Raw genomic sequence first — 24,506 nt, forward strand, 5'->3', positions numbered from 1 at the left:
CACATGCGGCAAGCGATGGAAAAACTGTTGGAATATGGACAACAGTTGCACCATATATTCATCGACTTTAAAGCCGCCTATGATAGCATAGCCAGGGTAAAACGGTACACAGCCATGAGAGAATTCAGTATCCCGACGAAATTGATAAGACTGACTAGGCTGACCCTGACCAATGTGCGAGGCCAGATAAAAGCAGCAGGATCACTCTCAAGACCATTCGACATCAACAACGGTCTACGACAAGGGAATGTCCTATCATACGTCCTCTTTAACCTGGCCCTCGAGAAAGTAATTCGTGATGCTGAGGTAAATGCAAGAGGTACGATCCTCTTTAAGTCCACTCAACTACTGGCCTATGTTGACGATATCGACATCATGGGAAGAACCACCCGAGGGGGGCTGGACATCAATGAAGGCAAGACAAAATATATGGTGGCAACGTCAGCATCGAAAACCTACCAACTAACAACATCAAACCGTACTGGTCAAACGGGAAGAATAAGGATAGGAGAATACAATTTTGAGATCGTTGATAATTTCTCCTATCTAGGGTCGAAAATAACAACCGATAACAGTTACGATGAGGAAATCCGCGCACAGTTATTGTCACCCAACAGAGCCTATTTCAGCTTACAAAACCTGTTCCGCTCGAAACGTCTCACCATAGGGTCAAAGCTCTTACTGTACAAGACAATGATCTTGCCAATCCTCATGTATTCCTCGGAAACTTGGGTTCTTAGCAAAAACAATTGCGAACTCTTGGTCGGGTTCGAGAGAAGAATCTTCCGAAGACTTTTTGGCCCCCTACATGAGGATGAAGGATTGCGTAGCCTACATAACGACGAAATCTATGAGCGATACCATGACCGTCCGGTTGTGGATAAAATCCGACTCACTAGGTTACGGTGGGCGGGTCACTTAATCCGTATGGATGAGGATGATCCCGGCCGGAAAGTCTATAAGGGCAATATCTATGGTAGAAAAAGAAGACGAGGCAGACCCTGCCTCAGATGGAGCGATGGCGTAGGTCAGGACACCAGACAGCTTTTAAGGATATCAAATTGGTGGACCTCGACGCAAAACCGGGATGTGTGGAGCTCCTTATTAAGGCAGGCCTAGACTGGATACCGGTTGTAGCGCCGTTGATGATGATGATGATTCCGGATCACACCCAGATACTTTACCTTCAAGGAAAGTGTCAATCTACATCCAACACGGGAGGACGAATTTAAGTACCATGGTGGTAGATAGCATCAGGTTTATTTTGGTTAGATACACATGCATAACTTGAGTCCGGATCTTCTACTTTCCCAACAGCCCCTCTATAATCATTTTGGTGCAAGCCTTCTTGATGGTTTGGTTGTTGAATGTTTACTTCATATCCACGAAAATGGATTGCTTGTAATGTAGTAAACGCCCATTCCTTGCCTCGTGCTGAGCACTTTTTGCGGAATTGCCATTAGGGTAGGCGCTGGAGTCCTTTCCGGACTATAAACACGATTTCGCGTATTTCTTTTGGAGTGTGGTGCTTGTTCAAATAAAAAATGGCTCCGATAAATCTCTACAATCCATAGGACAATCTTTTCTTATTCTTTCTGGAGCATGGTCGACATTATGTCGTCTGCACCCAGAGATTTATATGCAGTGGGTTGTTTAGACCCTAGGTGACGCATAACTCCCAAATGGGTTTCTGCATTTGGTGCGGAAACTCGTCCGGACTAGCGGGCCTAGGATCTTATCAGAAGATTACATCCAAGGGAGCCTTCGACAACTTAAGAAGGGAAGGCTCCTTGGCCAGAATCTTATGAGTCTCGAAAAATCGCCGATACCTTCGACGTGTTGGCAGTAATTCAGCTAGGCACATTTCCTGGCAATTCTGATCGCCGACTTGCACCTCTTCAAGCAATGCCTTTATGGCTGCTATTGAAGACATCCCGGGCCAGTTTTTGGAGATTGTATAGGCCTTCGCTCCACCACTTTTGCACTGTCTTTTGCTTGTCTATGATATTTCGTCTATTGGAGATTTTATTCCTGATAACTTGACCAAACTTCCTTCAGTCGATTTGAAAGTCGAAAGTTGATGCATTGCCCGTGTTATATGCCGATGGGTTTGTGTTAAAAGTAAAGTCGAATAGAGTACCGTTAATTTTCCAATAGCCCCAAGAGTGTGCCTCCCATTGGCACCACACTCTCGTAACAGGTTGGCTTCGAAGATGTGATTTAATATGTCAGGTATTGTAATTTCTCTGGTGAAACTAATCGGCTGTGAACTTGGTAAACGAAGAAGATATATATATATATATATACGTTCTCCGTGTCCGTTCAGTGTCTCTTTTTCCGCCCATAGGGATTCTGGGCATCTGAAGGTATTGGGATTCGAGTAATTTGTATACATCCATCCGGAGCTTCGGTAACCAGATACGACGCGTAGGTCTGCTGGAAATCTCATCGCATGGCGTGATCTTGAGCTTCACTTTTTCCCAGGCGTCGCAGATCTTAGCCACGCACGGACCGAGATAGCCCCAAGACTGGTTCTCGCATCCTGTCATGTCATATATACGAAGCGTGTGCAAGGTGCTAAAGCCAGAGGTACATCTCCTTTGCAGGTCAGGAGATGCCTGATGTCCAGCTTCTGCAGCCTAGCCTTATTACTGGTCTATACACCCGAATCACATAATATTTAACAAGGTCTTTTCATTGCAGTATCGATTTCTCCTATCTAGGGTCGAAAATCACAGCCGATAACAGCTACGATGATGAAATCCGTGCACGGTTGTTGTCAGCCAACGGAGTCTATCTCAGCTTACAAAGACTGTTCCGCTCGAAACGGCTCACCATAGAGTCAAAGCTCATACTGTACTGTAGCAAGAAAAATTGCGAACTCTTGGCCGCGTTCGAGAGAAGAATCCTCCGAAGAATTTTTGGTCCTCTACATGAAGATGGACGATTCCGTAGCCAACACAATGACGAAATCTATGAGCGATAACATGACCGTCCGGTTGTGGATAAAATCCGGCTCAATAGGTTACGGTGGGCGGGTCACTTAATCCCTATGGATGATCCAGCCCCGGGAAGTTCATAAGGGCAATATCTATGGTAGAAAAGGATGCCTAAGATGGAGCGATGGCGTAGGCCAGGACGCCAGGCAGCTTTTAGGGACATCGAATTGGTGGACCTCGGCGCAAAACCTAGATGTCTGGAGTTCCTTATTAAGGCGGGCCTAGACCGGATACCGGTTGTTACGCCGTTGATGATGATGATCGACTTGCTTATTATGTGCAACCTTGTTCGGAATATGGAGGGTTTTCCGATACTAGATTTCGAGCAGGATTCCAACGGACTGCAGGTTCGCTTCTGGTGGTGTCTGCTGTTCATTTGAGCATAACTCTTGTACTGCGTTCAGCGGCTGCTATGTCCCATCCGGATGCCGTCAACCCACTTTCTGATGATGCGCCTGGCATCAAAACTTTTCTTCTTTGATTTTAGTCGGTTTTTCTAAATTTGAGTAATCCAGTAAGAATGTTCACCCTGGCTAGCTTGGCCACCAGGGGAAGGGTCTTAATAATGCCTTTTACAGTGCAGGATGATCCCCAGAATACCAGATTCGATAGTTGCAAAAACCCACAAAACCTCTGCTCTACACACTTTTAGCTCGTCTGAAGATAGATTCTAGCGGCCAAAAAGGTTGAAAAGTCTACTGCAACTTACTTAAGCACTTTTATTTTTACTGAGTGTAACGCTTAAGTAAGCAACATAGTATATCGCAAATATAGAAACTATTTCATTTTTATCGCCAGTCGACTCCGAGTGTGTCGCCAATAATTAACGGCATGTGAACACCTTAACTAGTTTTTCGTGATTGAATGTATCTATGGCTGAATATTTTTCAGAATAACAAAGAAATAAATTTTTAAATATTCTAGACACAAATGTTAAAAGAAATTTATTATGTCTCTGCTTGCGAAATTAGATTCTAGTTGATATCTTGGGAAATTGGACTATCAGTGCGTTTTGTGTGTGTGAATATTTCAAGGCATTTAGGCACGTGTTATTTGAATTGTACCCTTTCCATCGCGATGAAAATATTTACAATAGCTTTCCTATTTTATGGACTTCAGTGTCATGAAGCTCTCGATCCCACTTTTTTGGGGTGGATATCAGATCAAAATGGTCAATTATTTCCCGTAAATAGATCTACGTTATTCGATGACTCAACAGTAGCACGGGTGCGTGATTTTAACGAATATTTTTTTCTGTTTACGAGGAGAAATCTACTTTGGGGCCAGAAAATCATTACTGGGGATGTGGATAGTCTACAACGGTCCAATTTTAATCCAGCACATCCAACAAGGTAAACCAAAACAACAGAAAATTATTGAAATTCAGTTACGAAAAGTATATTGTATGATCTCCTCCATCTGTAAAATTATCAAGTATCATGCGTCCACAAACAAAGTTAGTCCTTTCTATTAAGGCATTAGCTGTAAGAATTAAAAGTTTTTTACGGAACTCATCTGGGCAGGCAATTTACGATGAAGATATGAGCAAATCTATGTTACGAATATGAACAGCTCCGATCAAACTAGGATGCCACTCAAAGGACTCCGTCTGTATTATTGTTATTACCTGTTGGGAAATGTTACAGAAACAAAAGATACTTTGCTAGTGGGTTAAAACTGGCTTTTTTTCCTGTTTCTTTTACAAACAAAACCTTATTAAAATCGGTTCAATGTCTGTCTGTCTGTCTGTCAGTCAGTCAGTCAGTCTGTCTGTCTTTTTTTTTTTTTTTTTTTTTTTTTTTTTTTTTTGAGGAGGTGGAAATCTTCAAAAGACACTGGTCTGGACACACCAGCGTGTGGGATTTTTACCCACTAAAACCACCCCCGACTCCCTCCCTGCCCCGCGGCACCACCATAAGGTATTACATCACGGGGCGGAGTCAGCTCACTCTAGCTTAATCCCATTTCTTCTATACGCGGCGCACGTGACCGCGCTTTTCTGCTTTCCTCTGCCTTTCGCAACTTATCTTGAATCGATGCGATCATGGAGTTGACCGCATCCCAATTCTCTTGATGTGCTAGCATTTTCGGCACCAGATTTTCTGGTACCAGCACCTCTCCTAGAGTCTCCTCTAGGTTCCTCCTTTCTTCCACAAATCTCGGACAGTGGAAGAATACATGCTCTGGGTCCTCTGGGACTCCATCGCAATTTGGACAGTCGGGTGAAGTCTCCAATTTAAACCTGTGAAGGTATTGGAGATATCCTCCATGTCCCGTGAGAAACTGGGTGGGATTATAATTAACCTCACCGTGTCGTCTCTCCAACCACTCCCTGATGGCAGGAATGAGCCTGTGAGTCCACCGACCCTTTCCCGAGCGTTCCCACCGCTCTTGCCATCTATTTATGGATCTCTCCCTCTCAGCCTTCTTCGTCTGCAATAAGGGAGAGATTGGCTTCGCATGGTATATATTCGCCATCTCATCTGCCAAGATGTCAATGGGCATCATTCCAGAGATGACGAATGCTGCATCATCTGAGACAGTCCTGAAGGCAGAGCATACCCTCAGGGCTGTCCTCCTGTAGACTACATTCAGTTTGCTAGTGTTAACTGACATCCGCAACGCCTCGCTCCAAACTGGGGTCGCATAGAGCATAATTGAGGTCACCACCCTGGCTATAAGCAACCTAGAGGTATGCCGTGGCCCTCCCACGTTCGGCATCATCCTGGCCAGGGCCATACTGGCAGTGGATGATTTATCGCAAACATACTGTACGTGTTGCTTATAGCTGAGCTTCCTGTCTATCACCACCCCCAAGTATTTGATGGCCGGCTTGGAAGTGATGATATGATTCCCGACTCTAACACAGGCGTAATTTCTCTTCCGGCGCTTCGTGATGAGGACCGCTTCCGTTTTTTCCTCCGCAAGCGTCAGACCAGAGCTCTCTAACCAGCATTTGACAGCACTGATTGCCTCGCTTGAGTATAACTCAGCATCTTCGAGATGCTTTGCGACAACAACCAGTGCAATGTCGTCAGCGTAACCCACCACTGTGGCTTCCTCCGGAAGGGGAAGATTAAGTACATCGTTGTACATGATGTTCCACAGTAGTGGGCCCAATACGGAGCCCTGCGGGACACCCGCGGAAACGACGTACTCCTGCGGTCCGTCATCAGTGTCGTACCAGAGTCCCCTTTCAGTTAAATAACTATCGACAATTGCGGCGAGGTAGGCGGGAATACCAACCTTCGCTAGGGATTTCCGGATTAGATTCCAATTGGCCGAATTGAATGCATTTTTCACGTCCAGGGTTACTACCACGCAATATTTGCTGGTACTACCCTTTCCGTGGATTGCATCTTCGGCCAAGCCAGTAACCAATTTGATGGCATCAATGGTTGATCTGGCTTTACGGAATCCATACTGCCGATGTGAAAGGCCGCCTTGGCTCTCAACTACTGGGAGTAATCTATTATAGATTACCCGCTCTAGCATTTTCCCCACCGTGTCCAAAAGACATATGGGTCGGTATGAGGATGGTTCACCTGGTGGTTTACCAGGCTTAGGCAGAAGCACCAACTTCTGCCGCTTCCATACCGCTGGAAATATTCCCTCGGACATGCACGCTTCGAACAACTCAGCAAACATGTCCGGCCTGGATTTGACGGCAAGCTTAAGGGCCTTATTCGGTACTCCGTCCAGACCCGGTGCTTTATTGTCTCCTATTCTGCCGCAGATCACGAGGAGCTCGTCTCTGGTGACTGGCGGGATTGCCGTCACATTCAGAGGTGGTTGGAATGTGTCGGTGTTCTCCTCTTGCTGGGGGAATAACCCCTGGATGATTTTCAACAAGAGGGCGGGGCACGTGATCTGCGGAGACGAACGGCCTCTAAATCGTCCCATCACGATTCCATAAGCTCTTCCCCACGGATTTACGTCCGCTTCTGAGCAGAGCTCCCTAAAGCATTTCCTCTTGCTTCGCTGGATGGCGAGCTTGAGGGTTTTGCGGGCTGCCTTGTAGGCGCACTCTTTCTGCCCTTGATCTACTCTACCTACCGCCCTCTGAGCCGCTCTTCTCGCTCGGTGGCAGGCTGATCGAAGGCCGGTCAGTTCATCATTCCACCAGTAGTTTGGTCTTCTACGGGGGAATGCGCACCTCCTAGGCATGGACGCATCACATGCTTTGGCGATGCATTGAGCCAGATGGACAGCTCTTTCCGTAGAGGCGCCTGCTATATCAGGTTGATCCAACCACACCTCTAAGAAGCTCTGCTCATCCAAAGATTTTGCAGACCAGCCTGAAATCTTTTTCGGTTTCGGGCATGATAGCTCTTTGCCCTGAGGTTCGACACATGTCTCAAAGAAAACTGCCTGGTGATCGCTGTGGGTGTAGCGTTCACTGACGCACCAGGACATACCACGCGCCAGCGAAGGGCTGACAAAGGTCAGGTCTACAACCGAGCCTGATCCCCCTTTCTGGAAGGTGTTTACAGCACCTTCGTTAGCCAAAACTATGTCCATCTGCGCAAAAGCTTCTAATAAACTGCGCCCCCTAGCATTTGATTCCCTACTACCCCACTCTAGGGCCCAAGCATTGAAATCACCAGCAATCACCTTTGGACTTCGTTCCTTCGCGTCGAGAACAAGATTATCAAGCATTTGCTCGAATTCAGACAGTGTCAAACTTGGCGGGGCGTAGCAGCTGTAAACATATACACCACTTATTTTCGCCCACACGAAGCCACTGCCTGCCTGACTTGCAGTACATTGTATGGCCTGTCGACCGCAAGCCCATATCGCCGCTCCACCAGTCGAATCTTTGACCCATATGCCACCGTGACGGTGTCTATACGGTTCGCTTATGATGGCGATTTCCATCTCAGATTCGAACGTGGCCTGCTCAAGTAAATCCTGAGCGACCCTGCAATGATTCAGGTTTATTTGAATAAACCTCATTTTCTCATTGCAGTGAGCGCCTTCCTAAATTCTGGACATTTACCACTCCCGGCAATATGCCGGTTATCCTGTCCCTCTTTTACTTCGCACAATAGGCACTTGGGGTCCCTATTGCACTCTCTGGCAATATGGCCTTTCTCCCCACACCTTCTGCATCGATCGGATCGATCAATACTGCTGGTGCATGCCTTCGCGAAGTGTCCAAACATGAGGCATTTAAAGCACCTCTTCAGTGAAATTTGTTCCCTTAAACGGCAGACAACCCATCCAATCCGAACCCTTCCGGCAGCCAATAACATCTGTGCTGCCTCCGCTGGTACTCGTATTGTGGCTGTTTGAGTACCACCATAGGCTTTTCGTAAGCCCACAATAGACTCCTCGGTGAGTTCTTTCAACTTGAATTGCTCCTTCAGAGCAATACAAATTTCTTCTTTCGATGTTACTTCATCGAGATCCTTACATTGAAGGTAGATCTCATGTTTTTGGGCACGCACTGCGGCATTCTCCCCAAGTGAGTTTTTCACTTGAGTGCGAAAGTCATCAGTTTTGCCCACGCTGGATCTTTTCAGCTCGAACATGAGATCCCCTTTCTGGGTTCTTCGGATTCGGTTTACATTTCCGCTCAGATCTTTTAGGCCGGGATCCGCTTTGACCTTTTTGAGTATCTCCGCGTAGGACAGATTGCCCTTACTGGAGATAACAATTACATCTGGACGAGTTCGCACTTTTGCCTTTCGTTCCGCTTTTTTGTTGGTAACTTTAGTCCATCCATCGTTTTCGCTGGTCTTAGGCTTCGCAACGCTGGTCGAGTTTCCTAGATTCGCTGTACGGTTTCCTCCTTCTGACCTGTTGGTGTTGGTTTTCCGGATGTCCTGTCCGTCTTTTTTTCTCTTAGGCGCCTGCTGATTACTTAAAGGATCCCCCTCTTTTTCACGTACTCGCTTATTTCGCTGGGATTCGATGGTAGTACGGTTAGGCGTCACTTGGGTCGCTTGTGATACTGTTGGCACAGCGTGGTTCGGCGTGTTCTTATCGTTCTTTTCCTCCATCTGTGATCTATTATAGAGAACTCTAATAGCCCTCACCATATTCTTTATGGCTTGGTGCACGTTGTGCTTGTCCTTGATAAACTCGGACAGCTCAACTATTTTTGCCCCAAGCTGGGTGAAGGGTAATTCCTCCAGATCAGGACTATGTTCCCTATAAGTCCCGGCAGGGTTACCCCTTTTACACGGTCCTTCACTTTTGGCGTTTGTTGACCTTGCCTGTACTTTGTCCTTCATCGTCTTTGGCATTGGTGGAGATCTCAAAGTTGATGAGCTTCTTTTGAATGGATCTCTTCCTTGTTCCTGGAGCACCTCCTGCTGTCGAACATCTTGAACATGTGCGGTGGGTGTTGTCACGGTTTTTGTTGTCCAAAAAGCTGCTTTTAGTTCATCTTTGTTTGGTCTTGTTATTGGTGTTCTCGGTAAAGTCGTACTTCGCTTGAATACTTCCTTCTCCAGATCCAAATCACTTGTAGCATTATATGCCAAGGTGGCCAAGTTGTCCACCACCGAGGCACTGCGGTCGAGGGATATCGACGACCGGGAGCCCGCTTGCTCACTCCCAAAAGCCGCCGGTACTGGGGTTCCGAGTCCCTGCACCGTAAGTTTCCTCCTTCTCTCGTCTTCCATGGTGGTTTTATGTTCTGGGTATCCTTCCCATAGCCATTTTGGTCCGCGCACCAGAGATGAGCAAACACTAGCCCATGCACAATCAAAAAAGAAAAGTGCATGAACACATATTTACACATCAATAGGTATGCCCCTATCCGCCAGCTGGGGTCGCGCCTGATGGGAGATCTGGCCACTCCTCACAGGTCAGTCTGTCTGTCTGTCTGACTGCCTGTCTGTCTGTCTGTCACAGGCATTTTTCTCAGAAACTGCTATACCGATTGACACGAAATTTGGTGAGAAGGTGGGAACTGTGGACCCCCCGACATGCAGTGAGTGATATCCTTCTACGTTGAGATTTAGGGGGGGTCCCCATACATGTAAAAGGGGGCTGTAAAATTTTTTTCACCAAATATAGTTATGTGGGATATCGAATGAAAGGTCTCGATTACTTTTCGAAGCCGGTCTTAGTTTTGAGATTTGTTTAAAAGGCGGGAAGTGGGAGGGGTGCAAAGTGATGATTTCTTTAACGCACCCATTCTCAGAAACGACCCAGCTTCCGGTTTCCCGACTTGTTTCCTTTCCTGTTAGAAAATGGTAGCTCGCGATTTCCTGACCGTCACGTTTTGGTCCACTCTCTCATGGTATTATAATACAGTAGAATCCCGCTAATTGGTATCGTCAAGGGACTGTCAAGTTGGTAGAAAATATCGGGATTATCAATTTTCGGGAGTACCTATAAAATAAATCAGGATTCCATTTTATTGCATACTCGTAACGCTGAAACTGTTTCAGTTCAATATGAAATGTTTCTCTGTCCGGAGGAAGAACAATTGATCCGTCTGAATTCATCAAGGGCAAGCGTATTGTTCTATTAAAAATATGGTGAAAGATTCAGTATAATAATACGAGGATAAATAAAATCATCAAAGAAGAAGGGAGAGCCTAACAGGTTTCCTGAAAATTAAAGAGTAGGAAAGTGGAAAAGGGAAATAAGAAGAAGATCTTTCCTAATGAGTGGGAAAAGGGGTGATCGTTAAGATCTCGAAGAAGGGCACCCATCTCGACTGTGACAGCTGGAGGAGTATTTGCGAGCTTCCTGGTGAAGACACTTCGAAAGCTTGACCTATAAATAGTAGTCTGGTTTCCGCTCTGGATCCTTCTTTAACACACATTAACACCCTTTGGATTATTGTGGAGTAGAGAGTTTAGTACACCATTTCATCTGTTTTTCTTTGATTTCGAGAACACTTTCAACAGGGTGAATGAGGAGTGTAAATGGAGAGTTCTAAACAGGAAGGGCGCAAAATTTCGTGTGCGGCATCGATGTAGAATCTCAGGGGAGTTTAAATTCGAAAGGGGAGTTCACTTGGGTTGCATTTTATCACTGATAGTTTTCTTCTTGATGACGTTTGTCATGCTATTTTGGCTCAACATCTTTTTTCCTATGTAAAATTACCACTCTTACTCAAAAACTTGAAGTTTTCGCCAACTGATGTCTGACTTACGATCAGATACCCGTGAACATATCTATGAGAAGACAGTGAATAGGTGGCGTAAAATGGTGGAGAATGAATGTATGTTGCTCGGCAAATCGTGGGAGTTGCTGAAGCCCATTAGCAGCGACTGATAGCAAACGCCACGTACGTGTGATTGACGTACTTTACCTCACATAGGGGCCTATGACAACGGTATATGTTATAATAATTTTTACACTCTGCGAATTAAGGAGTTATATCTATTGAATTTTTTTTGTTTTCAATTTTTTACTGTTTAGAAGAAGAATACGCTCAAATATTCCTAGATTCATAATCAATCGCGATCTTGTACAAAAACAAGTTAGAAAAATTTTTTAAATTACTTTCTCAGGAGGAACTCTTACGAAAACAAAAACGCACTCACTTTCAATATGTAAGAGGAAAATATGGTTGCAAAAGGGCAATTGTCTGATGCTGGGGTAAGAGAGTGAAATTAAAAACATTGAATATGGACCATGATATTATGACTTCGGAGAGTTATAGCCTTTTTAAACTTCAAATACGCTTTTCTCCATGTTCTCGGAATCGGGGCGCAGTAGAACTCAAAGGGTTTTCAGCCAATCGACGTAAAAATTGAACTTCTTAATTTGTGCATTTTTGTTGAAAAGATGAATTTTTTTTCAAGCCCTCCCATTCTTCGAAAAAAAATTCGAAAATTATAATTGTGTGCACTTCACTAGCTTCTTTTATGAAAAAAAAATATGCTTCTAGATGGTGATCCAAGGGAGTTCTACCGCTCGCCGCGGAGGACTCTCAAAAAATCTTATTTTGTTTGCACGGTCCTACAATTTTTTTCGGACTCCTGAATAGTTTCTTAATTCGTTGGTATATTACGGATTCAAAAATGTCCTCACAGAAATATCTCGAAAAAACCTTGTTTGGAGGCTTCAACCAGATATAACCCCATAAATTTTTAGCACTTACGCTACTTATGATGTTTCGTTCTCCTCGTTGGCAATAAATAAAAATTTGTATATTTAAATATTAAGTTTCATCAAAACAAACATCAGCAATTCAAAACTCTGTACACATTAACTTTATTTTTAAATATTTGACTTTTTTAAAGTAAACTTCGAACAGTTCGACCGGACATTTGCAATTCGTGTCAACGCCGCCGTGGTTGGAAACAGAAGAGACCGACTTATTTCCATGCGCTCCTTACTGTCCCAACCAACGGCATTTTTTTTACCGCTGGTTCTCCACTCCCCTGGTGCGTTCAGAAAACGAGTGAGTGGAGAGTTTCGGAGTTCAGCGCCATCTACCCGTCCGCATCCGCAACATCCGAAATAAATTTCGAATGCTGCAGATCCTGCCGCGCCACAAATTGATAAATATTTTATAAAAATTAGAAGACGGCTTACGGTTTCTTACCAGGACAGAGGCAAATCGTTAGACGCTGCCTTACCTCTGCCCTGAGAGCAGCGTGACCGAAGCGGCTCGCAGATGTGAAGTGCTCCTTTATATAATTCGCAGAACACAACATGACTACCAATTATATTGAGCTCAAATCCGCCTTATTGGCCAGAGCTCGGCCAGAGCTGAAAATATCTTTTTTTTGAGAATTGTGGGGTCCCCCTAGTTTTTGTAATGTTTGGGTGCTAAGCCCTAAACGAGGGGTCCGTAGACCGAAAAAAGAGGGAGTAACTTGCTTCCCATTTGGTCCGGTCAGGCATTAAGTTGATGCGGGACCCTGTCGAAATAAATTTCGAATGTTGTTAATTCGATTGACAGTGGCCACCATCGGTGTTCTCCGTGGCGGAGCAGGCCATAATTAATTAATTTTTTGAATTAAAAAATATGAATATTGATAAGTTGAAAAATGTCATGTAATGAGTGTATTTTTCTCTTCAGTGGATTTAACGTAATTTGCAATTTAATTAAGTTCTCCAAAGTGTCATGTGGTGGCTAATATATCTGAAGTTAGTGAAAAGGAAGAATTTTCACTAGACGAGAAATTTTCTGATATTTAAACATCACCACTCACTGAAGCATACTATCCAGTTCTGTCCGGTATTCCGAATAAAGACGCTCAAAGTGATGTGTGGCTTTACTTAATAAGGTAGAATACAAGTCCTCGCAGTCCTGAGTTCACTTGAAGGAGACATAATTGGCGGGAAACAAGGGTTCGGCAGACCTCAGATCAAAGATGGCGAAGAACAACGTTTTAAGAATCATGTCATATCCAAAAAAAACCTATAATAATATTGGTGTAACCCATATGCGATGCAATATCTACAAAAGTGTTGTAATTTACAGAACCCAGAAATACGCACTTCTCAACAGGGAGCGTTTTTCAAAGATATAAAACGAAAATATGGGGAAAATGAAAAGAAATAGGCCTAGATGAAGCTTTACAATCAGGAAGAGGGTGTCCGTAGGGAACAGAATATACTCATTATTATTTGTAAAAGGTTTCAACATTATATTGAAGCGTGGTTGATTAAACTTAATTACTACTAGGCAGCGTAGGACTTACTCTTAGCAACCGTCTTCGAGAAGAAGGCGGGTATGATTATTATCTGCGAAATATATTGTAATTAGAGCATCCCTTTCTAAGTCAAATATCACAGCATCTTTTTCGAGAAATACTAAAAGGGGGAAACGCAAGATTTGACAACCTGCGAGCTTCTACTTAAAGAGGTGCTAGAAAATCTCAGCAACATGATGTACGTATCAATAATTTTCGAGGAAGAATTACTTTAAGAGCTGTTGCAATAATTGAGGAGCAACACATGATGGAAAATTGAACGCTCATGGCGGATTTGGTCAAGAATGAAGATCGATCTTAATAAAGCAGCATTCAGTTATCATAGAGACTACGATTAAAGAATGCATCAGCATTCATACTGGTCGATGTAAGACCTACTCAAATCTCTGTCGAACTAGGGAATACGGCACCCGAGTTGGGAGTGCAACTCCATGCTTGAGGCCCGAAGCTCTTTTGTCTACTAGGACATAACCACAATCCCGTGAAATTCCCAGTGGGGAGCCAACTGCGAGTAACCGGACTGAGAACACATGCCCCAGGAATTCTCCGGAGTCATATGAACTCATATTCCGGGTCCCATGGTATCAGATAACCTTTAATGACGCTTTGTTTGATCGCCTTAATTAGGCCTTGAGGCATTCGCCTACTATATCATGACCAGCAAGTCAATGTGAGTATAGCGTTTCTTGGTGTCATCATGTGAGGGTTCCCCGCGGCCACTTGGTTTTAATTCGGCCGACAGGGCTGCTGCCCTTTATTCTACCTCGCTACCTTAGAGCGCAAAAGTGCAAGGACAAAGGTACACCAAATTGGTACACTGCTTCCATTATCCGAAGAAAACCCGCAGATTTTACAAATATACAAAAGCAGAACAACGTCTGCCGGGTTCGGCTAGTCTATTATATAACAAGTCAGGCACCGGAAGGTCTGCGCTTCATGTTTGAAAGGTTGTTCATCTTTTATGTCATAATATTTGGGTACATTATGTTTTCATTTATACATAGCTCGTAGTAGACATCCGTTGTATATACCCGATATTCAATTCTATGTGGTACTAACATTTTTTTCGTAGGTAGTAGTAATTTGACGCGAAAGAGGCAACTTTGACCTACTATAATTTTGTTAATAATAGTAAGATTTCGTAGGTTCGTAGGTTCGCAATTAATTTTAAAAATTTAATAATATACTAGTATTAACCTCATTTGAGCAGATATCGGTATGGAGGGTATTTCGAGGCCTAGGTGTCATATAGGGTTATCATCATGATCTTTTTCAGATTTTTTTGGTAGGTAGTTTCTGAGAATGGCCCCTTTATTTATGCGACCTCTTCACTCAACTGGTTTCGCAACCGCTTCCAAATCGAGACCTTTCATTTGATTCCCAGCATGACTATATACGGAGCAAAATAAGGGCGGCCCCCTTCCTTGTTGATGAAAGCTCTTTCTCCCCCCGCAGAGAGTTATTTTCCCTCGAAGTGGGTTTGCTATATCGTCATTGTACTGTGGTAGGAGATGCGAATTTGATGTCGGGTTGTTTCTGATGGCTACCGCACGGCGCGTTCTTTTCACCTAGGAGTCGGTTTCTGGAAGACTCCTAACTGCAAAATTTCGGTCTAGGTTAATGAGCATCTCATTTCTACACTAACGGAAACTTTTGATATAGTGGATAAGGATGCCGCCTACGAGCAATAATAGGCAGTTTAGGAGACGTTTCCTAAAGGTGACATTGTGGTTGTGGTGGGTGATTTGAATTCCAAGGTAGGTTCTGAGAACACCTTGCTCGGGCATATGATGGGGAAACACGAACAGTGGGAGAGCTAAGTTGCTTATTGGACGGCAAATATACTGAGTAACCCGGCAAACAATATCACTGAACATTGTGCTGCCAGAAAAAAAATGCTGTTTTCTCGGATGTTGCACAGGTCGTCAGCCTCGTCCCGAAGGGGCGTAATAAGATCTGGTGGAATGTTGAATTGTGAAAGGGGATCGATGAATGAAGGAGTTGAAGGCTCTATTGGCTGCGGGGATACCAAATGAAACCCCTAGAAGTTCAACATATTGTACGCCGTGACACTAACACTAACTGGAGAGTGTGCTGCGTCCAGTGTGAGTCTCACCTGGATTAATAACTTGTTCCAGTCTCCCATCAAAAGTTACGCTTTCTTGCGTTCCACGTTTTCATTCCCAAGAAGCTTTGCCTTTTTCGTGGTGTCTATGGGGTACACTTTGCATGCGCAGAATAATCTTTTAGGGGAGAACTTTTACCAGACGCTAGTAATTTAATGCACGGCGTTACCTAAGTTGTATAGATCGGAATGACGAGAATGACAGCTTTGGACCAACTTTTTTTGTCGTGAGAATCCGCTCCACTGGGTAGAGACCCGCTTCTTCAACGACCTTACGGCGGATCGCGTCCTTTTTCGGTTGTCGGCATGTCTGACTGGCACATCCTATGCGACCTTAGTTCTCAGCGTGTCCTCCGGGCCGTTTATTGCTCATTGTAGTCAGTCATGTGGAGCGAGTTTAAAGTATTGCTCCGCCATACCAGTATTAGACCAGTTGCTTTCACATAACTAGATTGCCTTTCTTCCTCTTTTCCTGGTAGAGGCGGAAAAGAAGGTTCTGACAGGCCCCTCTTTTCAGCTGAAGTTCGACCGAAATCAGGTTTTCAGTTCCTGTAGATACTGAGTGCAGGTTGAAATTGAGAGCACGTCCTCTATAGATTTTTTCTTTGAGGAATATGAATCTGATGAGACTATTTAACACTTGTAGAGTTAAAATCCGTTGCTTCCATCTTGATGTGAGTTGGGCACTCCTAGCTTAGTAGCGAACTACTGCTGGCTACCCCACTACGAAAATGTGGTATACCAAGGGAAGAGTTTTAAAAGTTAATACATAAGGACTTGTGAGTTTTAAATTGCTAGCAGTCAAGATGGAGTGAGCGATTTCTGCCCTTCCCTTTTTCAATATGAGGTGTAAATTGTGCAGTAACCAAATAACTTTTCCCAACACTTATCCAGAGAGGACTAGGAATTATCTTAGAGTGTCTTCTGAGGGTGGTAAGGGGGAGCATAGCACTGGGTTACATACCAAGGGCATGGAGACGGGCAAAAGTGGTCTTTATTCCGAAAGCGGGTAAAAAGGATCCTTTTCACCCTAAATCTTTCAGACCAATCTGCCTAACATCGTTCGTACTCAAAACGATGGAGAAGGTCATAGACAACTATCATCATCATCAACGGCGCAACAACCGGTATCCGGTCTAGGCCTGCCTTAATAAGGAACTCCAGACATCCCGGTTTTGCGCCGAGGTCCACCAATTCGATATCCCTAAAAGCTGTCTGGCGTCCTGGCCCACGCCATCGCTCCATCTTAGGCAGGGTCTACCTCGTCTTCTTTTCCTACCATAGATATTGCCCTTATAGACTTTCCGGGTGGAATCATCTTCATCCATACGGATTAAGTGACCCGCCCACCGTAACCTATTGAGCCGGATTTTATCCACAACCTGGCGGTCATGGTATCGCTCATAGATTTCGTCATTGTGTAGGCTACGGAATCGTCCATCCTCATGTAGGGGGCCAAAAATTCTTCGGAGGATTCTTCTCTCGAACGCGATCAAGAGTTCGCAATTCTTCTTGCCAAGAACCCAAGTCTCCGAGGAATTCATGAGGACTGGCAAGATCATTGTCTTGTACAGTAAGAGCTTTGACCCTATGGTGAGACGTTTCGAGCGGAAAAGTTTTTGTAAGCTGAAATAGGCTCTGTTTGCTGACAACAACCGTGCGCGGATTTCATTGTCGTAGCTGTGATCGATTGTGACTTTCAACCCTAGATAGGAGAAATTATCAACGGTCCCAGAGTTGTATTCTCCTATCCTTATTCTTGTTCGTGTTTGTGTTTAACCAGTGCGGTTTGATGTTGTTGGTTGATTCGTCTTCGGTGCTGACGTTGCCACCATATATTTTGTCTTGCCTTCATTGATGTGCAGCCCAAGACCTCGCGCCGCCTGCTCGATCTGGATGAAGGCAGTTTGTACGTCTCGGGTGGTTCTTCCCATGATGTCGATATCGTCAGCATAGGCCAGTAGTTGGGTGGACTTGAAGAGGATCGTACCTCTTGCATTCACCTCAGCATCACGGATCACTTTCTCGAGGGCCAGGTTAAAGACGACGCATGATGGCGCATCCCCTGGTCGTAGACCGTTGTTGATGTCGAATGGTCTTGAGAATGATCCTGCTGCTTTTATCTGGCCTCGCACATTGGTCAGGGTCAGCCTAGTCAGTCTTATTAATTTCGTCGGGATACCGAATTCTCTCATGGCCGTGTACAGTTTTACCCTGGCTATGCTATCATAGGCGGCTTTAAAGTCGATGAACAGATGGTGCAACTGTTGTCCATATTCCAACAGTTTTTCCATCGCCTGCCGCAGAGAGAAAATCTGATCTGCTGCTGATTTGCCTGAAGTGAAGCCTCTTTGGTATGGGCCAATGATGTTCTGGGCGTATGGGGCTATCCCCCCTAGCAAGATAGTGGAGAATATCTTATAGATGGTACTCAGCAACGTGATACCTCTATAATTGCTGCACTGTGTGATATCTCCCTTTTTATGTATGAGACAGATAAAGCCTCGTTGCCAATCGTCAGGCATTGATTCGCTGTCCCATACCTTGAGCACAAGTTGATGAACCACTTGGTGTAACTGGTCGCCTCCATATTTAACCAATTCGGCTGTAATTCCATCGGCTCCTGGCGACTTATGATTTTTTAGCCGATGAATTGCACGGACTGTTTCTCCTAAACTTGGTGGTGGCAGTATTTGTCCGTCGTCTTCAGTTGGCGGGACCTCCAACTCGCCGATGTTCTGGTTGTTCAGTAGCTCATCAAAGTACTCAACCCATCGCTCTAATATGCCCATTCTGTCGGAAATCAGATTTCCCTCTTTGTCTCGGCAGGATGAGCATCGAGGTGTATAAGGCTTCATCCTGCTGACTTGTTGGTAAAACTTCCGCGCCTGGTGCGGTTGCTCCCTGTACTTTTCTAGTTCACAGACTTGTTGGTTATCCCAGGCTTCCTTTTTCCGTCTGTAAAGTCGCTTCTCCGCTCGACGGAGTTCGTGATAAGTCTCTGCGCGTGCCCGCGTCCTTTGAGCATGCAACATTACTCGGTATGCGGCATTCTTCCGTTCCGTTGCGAGCTTACATTCATCGTCAAACCAGCCGTTCCGACTCCTTTTGCGGCTGGGGCCAAATATATTTGTGGCCGTATCCATGATAACGTTCTTCAGGTGGTTGTGAAGATCATTAGTTGATGCTTCATCTCCAGGTCCTCTGTTGACTGCGGTTATTGCGGCATCCATTTCCCTCTTATAGGTGTCGCGGAGGGTTGTGTTGTGGATGGCTTCAGTGTTCACTCTCACTTGATTGTCAGAGGGGATTCTAGGTGGTATTGTTATTCGAGCTCGGAGCACCATACCAACGAGATAGTGATCAGAGTCTATATTGGCCTCCCTGTATGTTCTGACATTCATCAAGGCTGAGAGGTGGCGGCGTTCGATCAACACGTGGTCAATTTGGTTGAAATTGGTCCCGTCTGGAGAGGCCCACATATGTTTGTGGACCGCTTTCCACGCAAACCAGGTACTTCCAACAACCATTTCGTGTGACCCTGCTAATTGGATAGTCCGCAGTCCGTTATCATTTGTTTTTTCGTGTAAGCTATGGGAGCCAACGTATCGCCTGAATACTGGCTCCTTCCCTACTTGGCTGTTAAAATCCCCAAGTATGATTTAGACAACTATATTATAACTAACGTTCTAAAGCGTAATCCCCTTCATCACTGTCGACACGCTTACCGGGCAGGACGGTCAACTGAAACTGGTCTGTATCAGCTGACAGAGGTACTACGGGACGCCATAGAAACAAAAGAAATTGCACTGTGCGCGTTTTTGGATATCGAAGGAGCATTCGACAACACATCGCACACAGACAGAGATACAGGATGCCCTGAGCCGCAAAGGAGTGGGAAACACCCTGGCACTCTGGATGGGCAAAATGCTAGAAAGCAGACAAATAGAGGTACAAACAGGTACAAATTCTATTATCAAGGCTGTCCACAGGGTGGAGTACTATCGCCGCTGATGTGGAGTATGGTAGTGGATGAACTCCTGGACGTGTTAACTAATACTGGAATACAAGTCCAGGCCTACGCGGACGACAGTGTTTTAATCTATAGGGGCAAATATGAAGATACCCTCTATGATAGAATCCAAACTGGATTAAGGGTTACTAGTACCTGGTGCAGGAAGGTGGGACTGCGGATCAACCCAACGAAAACCACCATAGTACCATTCACTAGGAGGCGTAAGCTGGATCACCTGAAAGCCATAACATTACATGATATGGAGGTGAAACGAGAAACAGAGGTCAAATATTTGGGAATCACGCTAAACCAAAAATTACTCTGGAAAACACATGTTGGAAACACTTGTCGGAAAGCCTCGAGGGCTCTGATGACTTGCAGATTCATAGCAGGAAAAAAATGGGGTTGCAGTCCGAAGATGGTACTTTGGATATATACTGCAATAGGAAGGCCAATGATTACCTATGGAGCGGTAATCTGGGCAGAAAGAACCCAACTCAGCACACAAGCCAGGGAATTACATAAGTTCCAAAGGCTGGCTTGCGTGTGTATCAGTGGGGCAATGAGGACATGCCCAACGGCATCCCTGGAGGTCCTTCTGGGATGTAACCCTTCTCCATCTGCACATACAGATGCAGGCAAGGAGATCAATATTCTGGATGGCCAGTAGTATGAGTGAGGCGGGGAGCTGCCTAAATCGAAGGAAGATTGATATCCTTTCTAGGCGGTATCCCGAATTGCTGATACCGAGGGATAACATGACAACGAGGTTTCACTTCGATAAGAAGTTTGAAACACGTTGGAGTAACAAGGCAAACTGGGAGAGCGTGGCTGCGACATACGGCTTATACCTGCAACTGATTACTTGGTACACTGACGGATCCCTCACAGCAGAGGGAGCGGGTGCCGGTGTCATTTGTCCAAGGAAAATGTACTTTCAGCCAATGTGCAGGTACACTAGCATATTCCAGGTGGAAATTTACGCCATAGACAAATGTGCCTCCTTTAATCTGCAAAGGAACTATAGGGGGCAGAGCATAGCTATTCTCACCGATAGCCAAGCAGCGATCAAGGCACTTAGGTCCAACCAGGTGAACTCTAAACTAGTATGGGAATGCCTTGAGAGATTGAATACACTCGGCTCGTCCAACAAGGTCTGTATACTTACTGGTTCCAAGCCATGCTGGGTTGGAAGGCAACGAGGCAGCGAATGAACTAGCCAAGAAGGGAGCAGGAATGCCTTCACACGGGCCAGAACCCTTCTGTGGAATCGGAAACGGTTTCATGGCTATGAATCTAAGAAACGAAGAGAAACGATTGAGGGAACTATATTGGGCGGGCCTATCAGGGATGGAGCAGTCCAGGGTGCTTATTGGGGGATACGAACCCATGCGCACAAAGGATTGCTTAAACCTCACCAAAAAGAACCTCCGAATCATAGTGGGAATTCTCACTGATCATTGTCGGCTGAACTATCACCTAGGGAAGCTAGGGATATCTACGGACACTGCCTGCAGGTTTTGTGAGGAGGAGGACGAAACCTCTATGCGCGTCCTGGGACAGTGTCCGGCACTTGTGCAAAGTAGGTCGATATATCTGGGAGAACACTTAATACCAGATGCAAAACTGAAACATCTGGAAGTGGGGAACTTATTAAAGTTCCTAACGGTTACATGCCTGCTTGAGATACTATGATCAACAGGTACACTATAACCAGTAAAAGGGGCACAATAGTTCGTCAAGGACGCGGTGCGACTTTCCCTTAACAGAATAATAATAAATAACTAAGAAACTTAAAAGAAAATCTCAAATGCAACAAACTGTTGGCTTAAATTAAAGGTCTAGGAAGCAAAAATGCGGATGGGTTTATGAAACGAACGAATCTCTGCGTAAGGGTATGCACGCGAATAAAGGCAGAAGATAGACTCCAAGCTCAATGATGAGCCAGACACCTCTCTCTAGGATGTGCTAGTGACGAGGATTTCACTAGGCAAAGCAATTAAAGCAGAAAATGGAAGATCCGGAAAATCTAAAACTTTCAACCGTCCGGACTCAGTAAATTAGATTGATACTTGCAGAACAAAGCTTTTATTGACCAATGTGGCTTTTCTATTGCGATTTGTTCCCAGGCAACATCTGTAGGGTGGAAATGTGTATGACTTTCAATAACGTATCCTTTTATGATGACTTTATTTCTATGAAAATTTCATCTATTTGCTTTTCTTTCAGGATTGTCGTTGACGGCTATCTTAGTCATATCGTCAACGAACTGGATGTTGAACTTCGCGTGAAATATTTAGGACGTGGGGATTACAATGTGGTCATTATGAACTGGACTGACGGTGCAGTGGATATAAATTATATTGAAGCAGCGGTCAGAGCTAAAGTTGCAGCTAACAAGTTGGCTGCCTGGATGAAATTTATGCGGAGATATGGGGGACTTAACCCAAACACTACATACTTAATCGGGCACAGTCTGGGAGCTCATATTGTCGGTTTGGCAGGTAAACAAATTACATCTCCCAAAATCAATACAATCTTCGCGATAGATCCTGCAAATTCACCTTATGAGACTGCGCCACCAGAGGACCGTGTGTATATAACCGATGCTCAGTATGTGGAAGCGATCTACAGCGATTATGGACTACTAGCGGAAGCTAGATCAAGTGGACACGCATCATTTTATGGTGCCTTCGGTTCATTTCAACCGGGCTGCGAACATCTGAGCACATTTACATTGTGTGATCATGCAAGATCATATGAGTATTTTGTTTATTCGTTGGGACTGGTGAACCACTTCTTTGCTATTCAATGCGCGAACCACGATCTAGCGATCAGACGTTTCTGTGAACCTACTGGAGAGTATGCGTATTTGGGAGGAGAGCCATCAAACTATAATAGAGGAGTGAGTGGTATCTATTATCTACCAGTTGATTATAAAATACCATATTCACTGGGTCAGTATTTCGGATTATAAAATTGCATCAGATTTATGGCAATGAGTGAAACAACTTTTTGTATTTTGAATTTTATATACTTGTCCCATGTAGTAATCAAGATTTACCTATGTTCATTATTTTGGAGTAGTTTCCTCAATTGGTTTCAACATTAAATTATATATATATAGGTGCATATATTTTAAGGTAAGTACTAACGGTGTAACTGTGGCCATGCGAGTCTGCAAGCACAGAATGTCAGTTTTCCGAATAGTTCACGACACAAAAATTTAAATTGAATCTGGGCCTGCTAAAGCCTCCCCTCCTTTCAAGGCCGGAAATGTGGTAAGAATTGTACCGGAAAGTTACCCTAGCTTGACTCTTCCTCAACTGAGTAGTATGAATCCCTACCCCAATCAAAAAATATTTGCCAAGATTTGATATCGTGTAGCTTTAGCATAAAACTGGGTACTGAACTTAGTTGAAGTTTTGGATCAAGAAATCTTGTTGACACTAGGCTAAACTAAGAATTCGGGGACAATGAAGAGAAGTGGGATCGGTTGATTCTCGCAGGCATAAGTAAGACAGCAGAGAAGAAAAGCATTGTGTGTAACCTCGGCATGAAAAACAAGTCCGGAGACCGGAAGTTGGACACTTCAGGTGTGACAGGTTTTGTGTATTTCTTATATAAAGATATTTGAGTGTGCATTTGACCAATTAGTACGTAGCACGTAATATATGCATGTATATCCATTTTCGGGTGATATGGACATTCATAGTCTTGAATTTGCAAATATAAATATAACTTTGTTAGTAATAGCGCCATTTCCACTAAACATGGTGTGATCATGCTCTATATAAAAGCCTACATTACTGCATGTAGTGCAGGGGGGTTTTCCTGCCAATTACTAAAAATTATAGTAATATACTATTATTAACTTTATTTCTAGGCACCACATAGTGCAAATTCTTGATTTTTTTGAGAGTTTTCGGTTGAGTAGTTTCTGAGGATGGGCTCGTTAAACAGATGATCATTTTCGACCCCCGCACTTACCCCATTTCCAACAAATATCAAAAATAAGACCAGGCTCGAAACGGCATAATCGAGACCTTTTTGCATGTTTGGGGGGGGGGGGTCCCTTAAATTCGACTTAAAATGATGTAACCCACTGGATGCGTGAGCCTTCACAGTTCCCACGTGTTCTGCTCATCTAGTTGCCGTTGAAACAACGTGAAGAAACTTTCCCAGACCATCCCGAATGAAATAATAAGGATTCCTTGAGTGGAATGGTCTTCTGTCACTTGTATCGCGGAGGACTCTTCATTGGTGGTCGCCCATTAAAACATCTAACATTTCTTGCTTTTCGCCGTCAGAACAAACTACAATTTTGAGCTAGGTCGATCTAAGCCATATGTTAGTTAGACCAAAAAAAGCTTCTAACAGTGAATAGACTTACCGACGAAATTCTAGCAGGCGAAAGTAATTATAAAGGATATTGTAGGGAAGGATGAAGACCTAGCTAGTTGAGTGCAAGTCTAGTCGACTACCCATGACACAATAGAAGAGGAAAAGCTTATCCAGAAATAGAAGGTAACTGTAAAGTATATAGCAGGAAAAATGGACAGATTATCCGCTACGGGACGAGCTGTGGAGAAAGTGAAAGGAAAAGACGTCCCTGGGAGAAACTTCTTTGAAAAAAACGGCAACTGCTCATCGACCTTATAAAAAGGCGTGTGCCTAAAGTCAAGGTGGATCAGAATGGCAGAACAATCAAAAGAGGAAGAAAGAAGGAA

General features: G+C 44.4%; 1 protein-coding gene across 1 annotated transcript; it reads left to right on the forward strand.

Annotated features, from left to right (window-relative positions):
• Positions 1-3,865: 3,865 nt before the first annotated feature.
• Positions 3,866-22,852, forward strand: LOC119661620 (pancreatic triacylglycerol lipase-like). Its single transcript, XM_038071040.1, has 2 exons — positions 3,866-4,351; positions 22,006-22,852. Exons 1-2 carry the CDS (start codon positions 4,077-4,079, stop codon positions 22,751-22,753), a joined length of 1,023 nt encoding a protein of 340 aa, XP_037926968.1. The 5' UTR covers positions 3,866-4,076; the 3' UTR covers positions 22,754-22,852.
• The last annotated feature ends 1,654 nt before the right edge of the window (positions 22,853-24,506 follow it).

Source organism: Hermetia illucens, chromosome 1, assembly GCF_905115235.1.
Source record: "Hermetia illucens chromosome 1, iHerIll2.2.curated.20191125, whole genome shotgun sequence".
Taxonomy (NCBI): domain Eukaryota; kingdom Metazoa; phylum Arthropoda; class Insecta; order Diptera; family Stratiomyidae; genus Hermetia; species Hermetia illucens.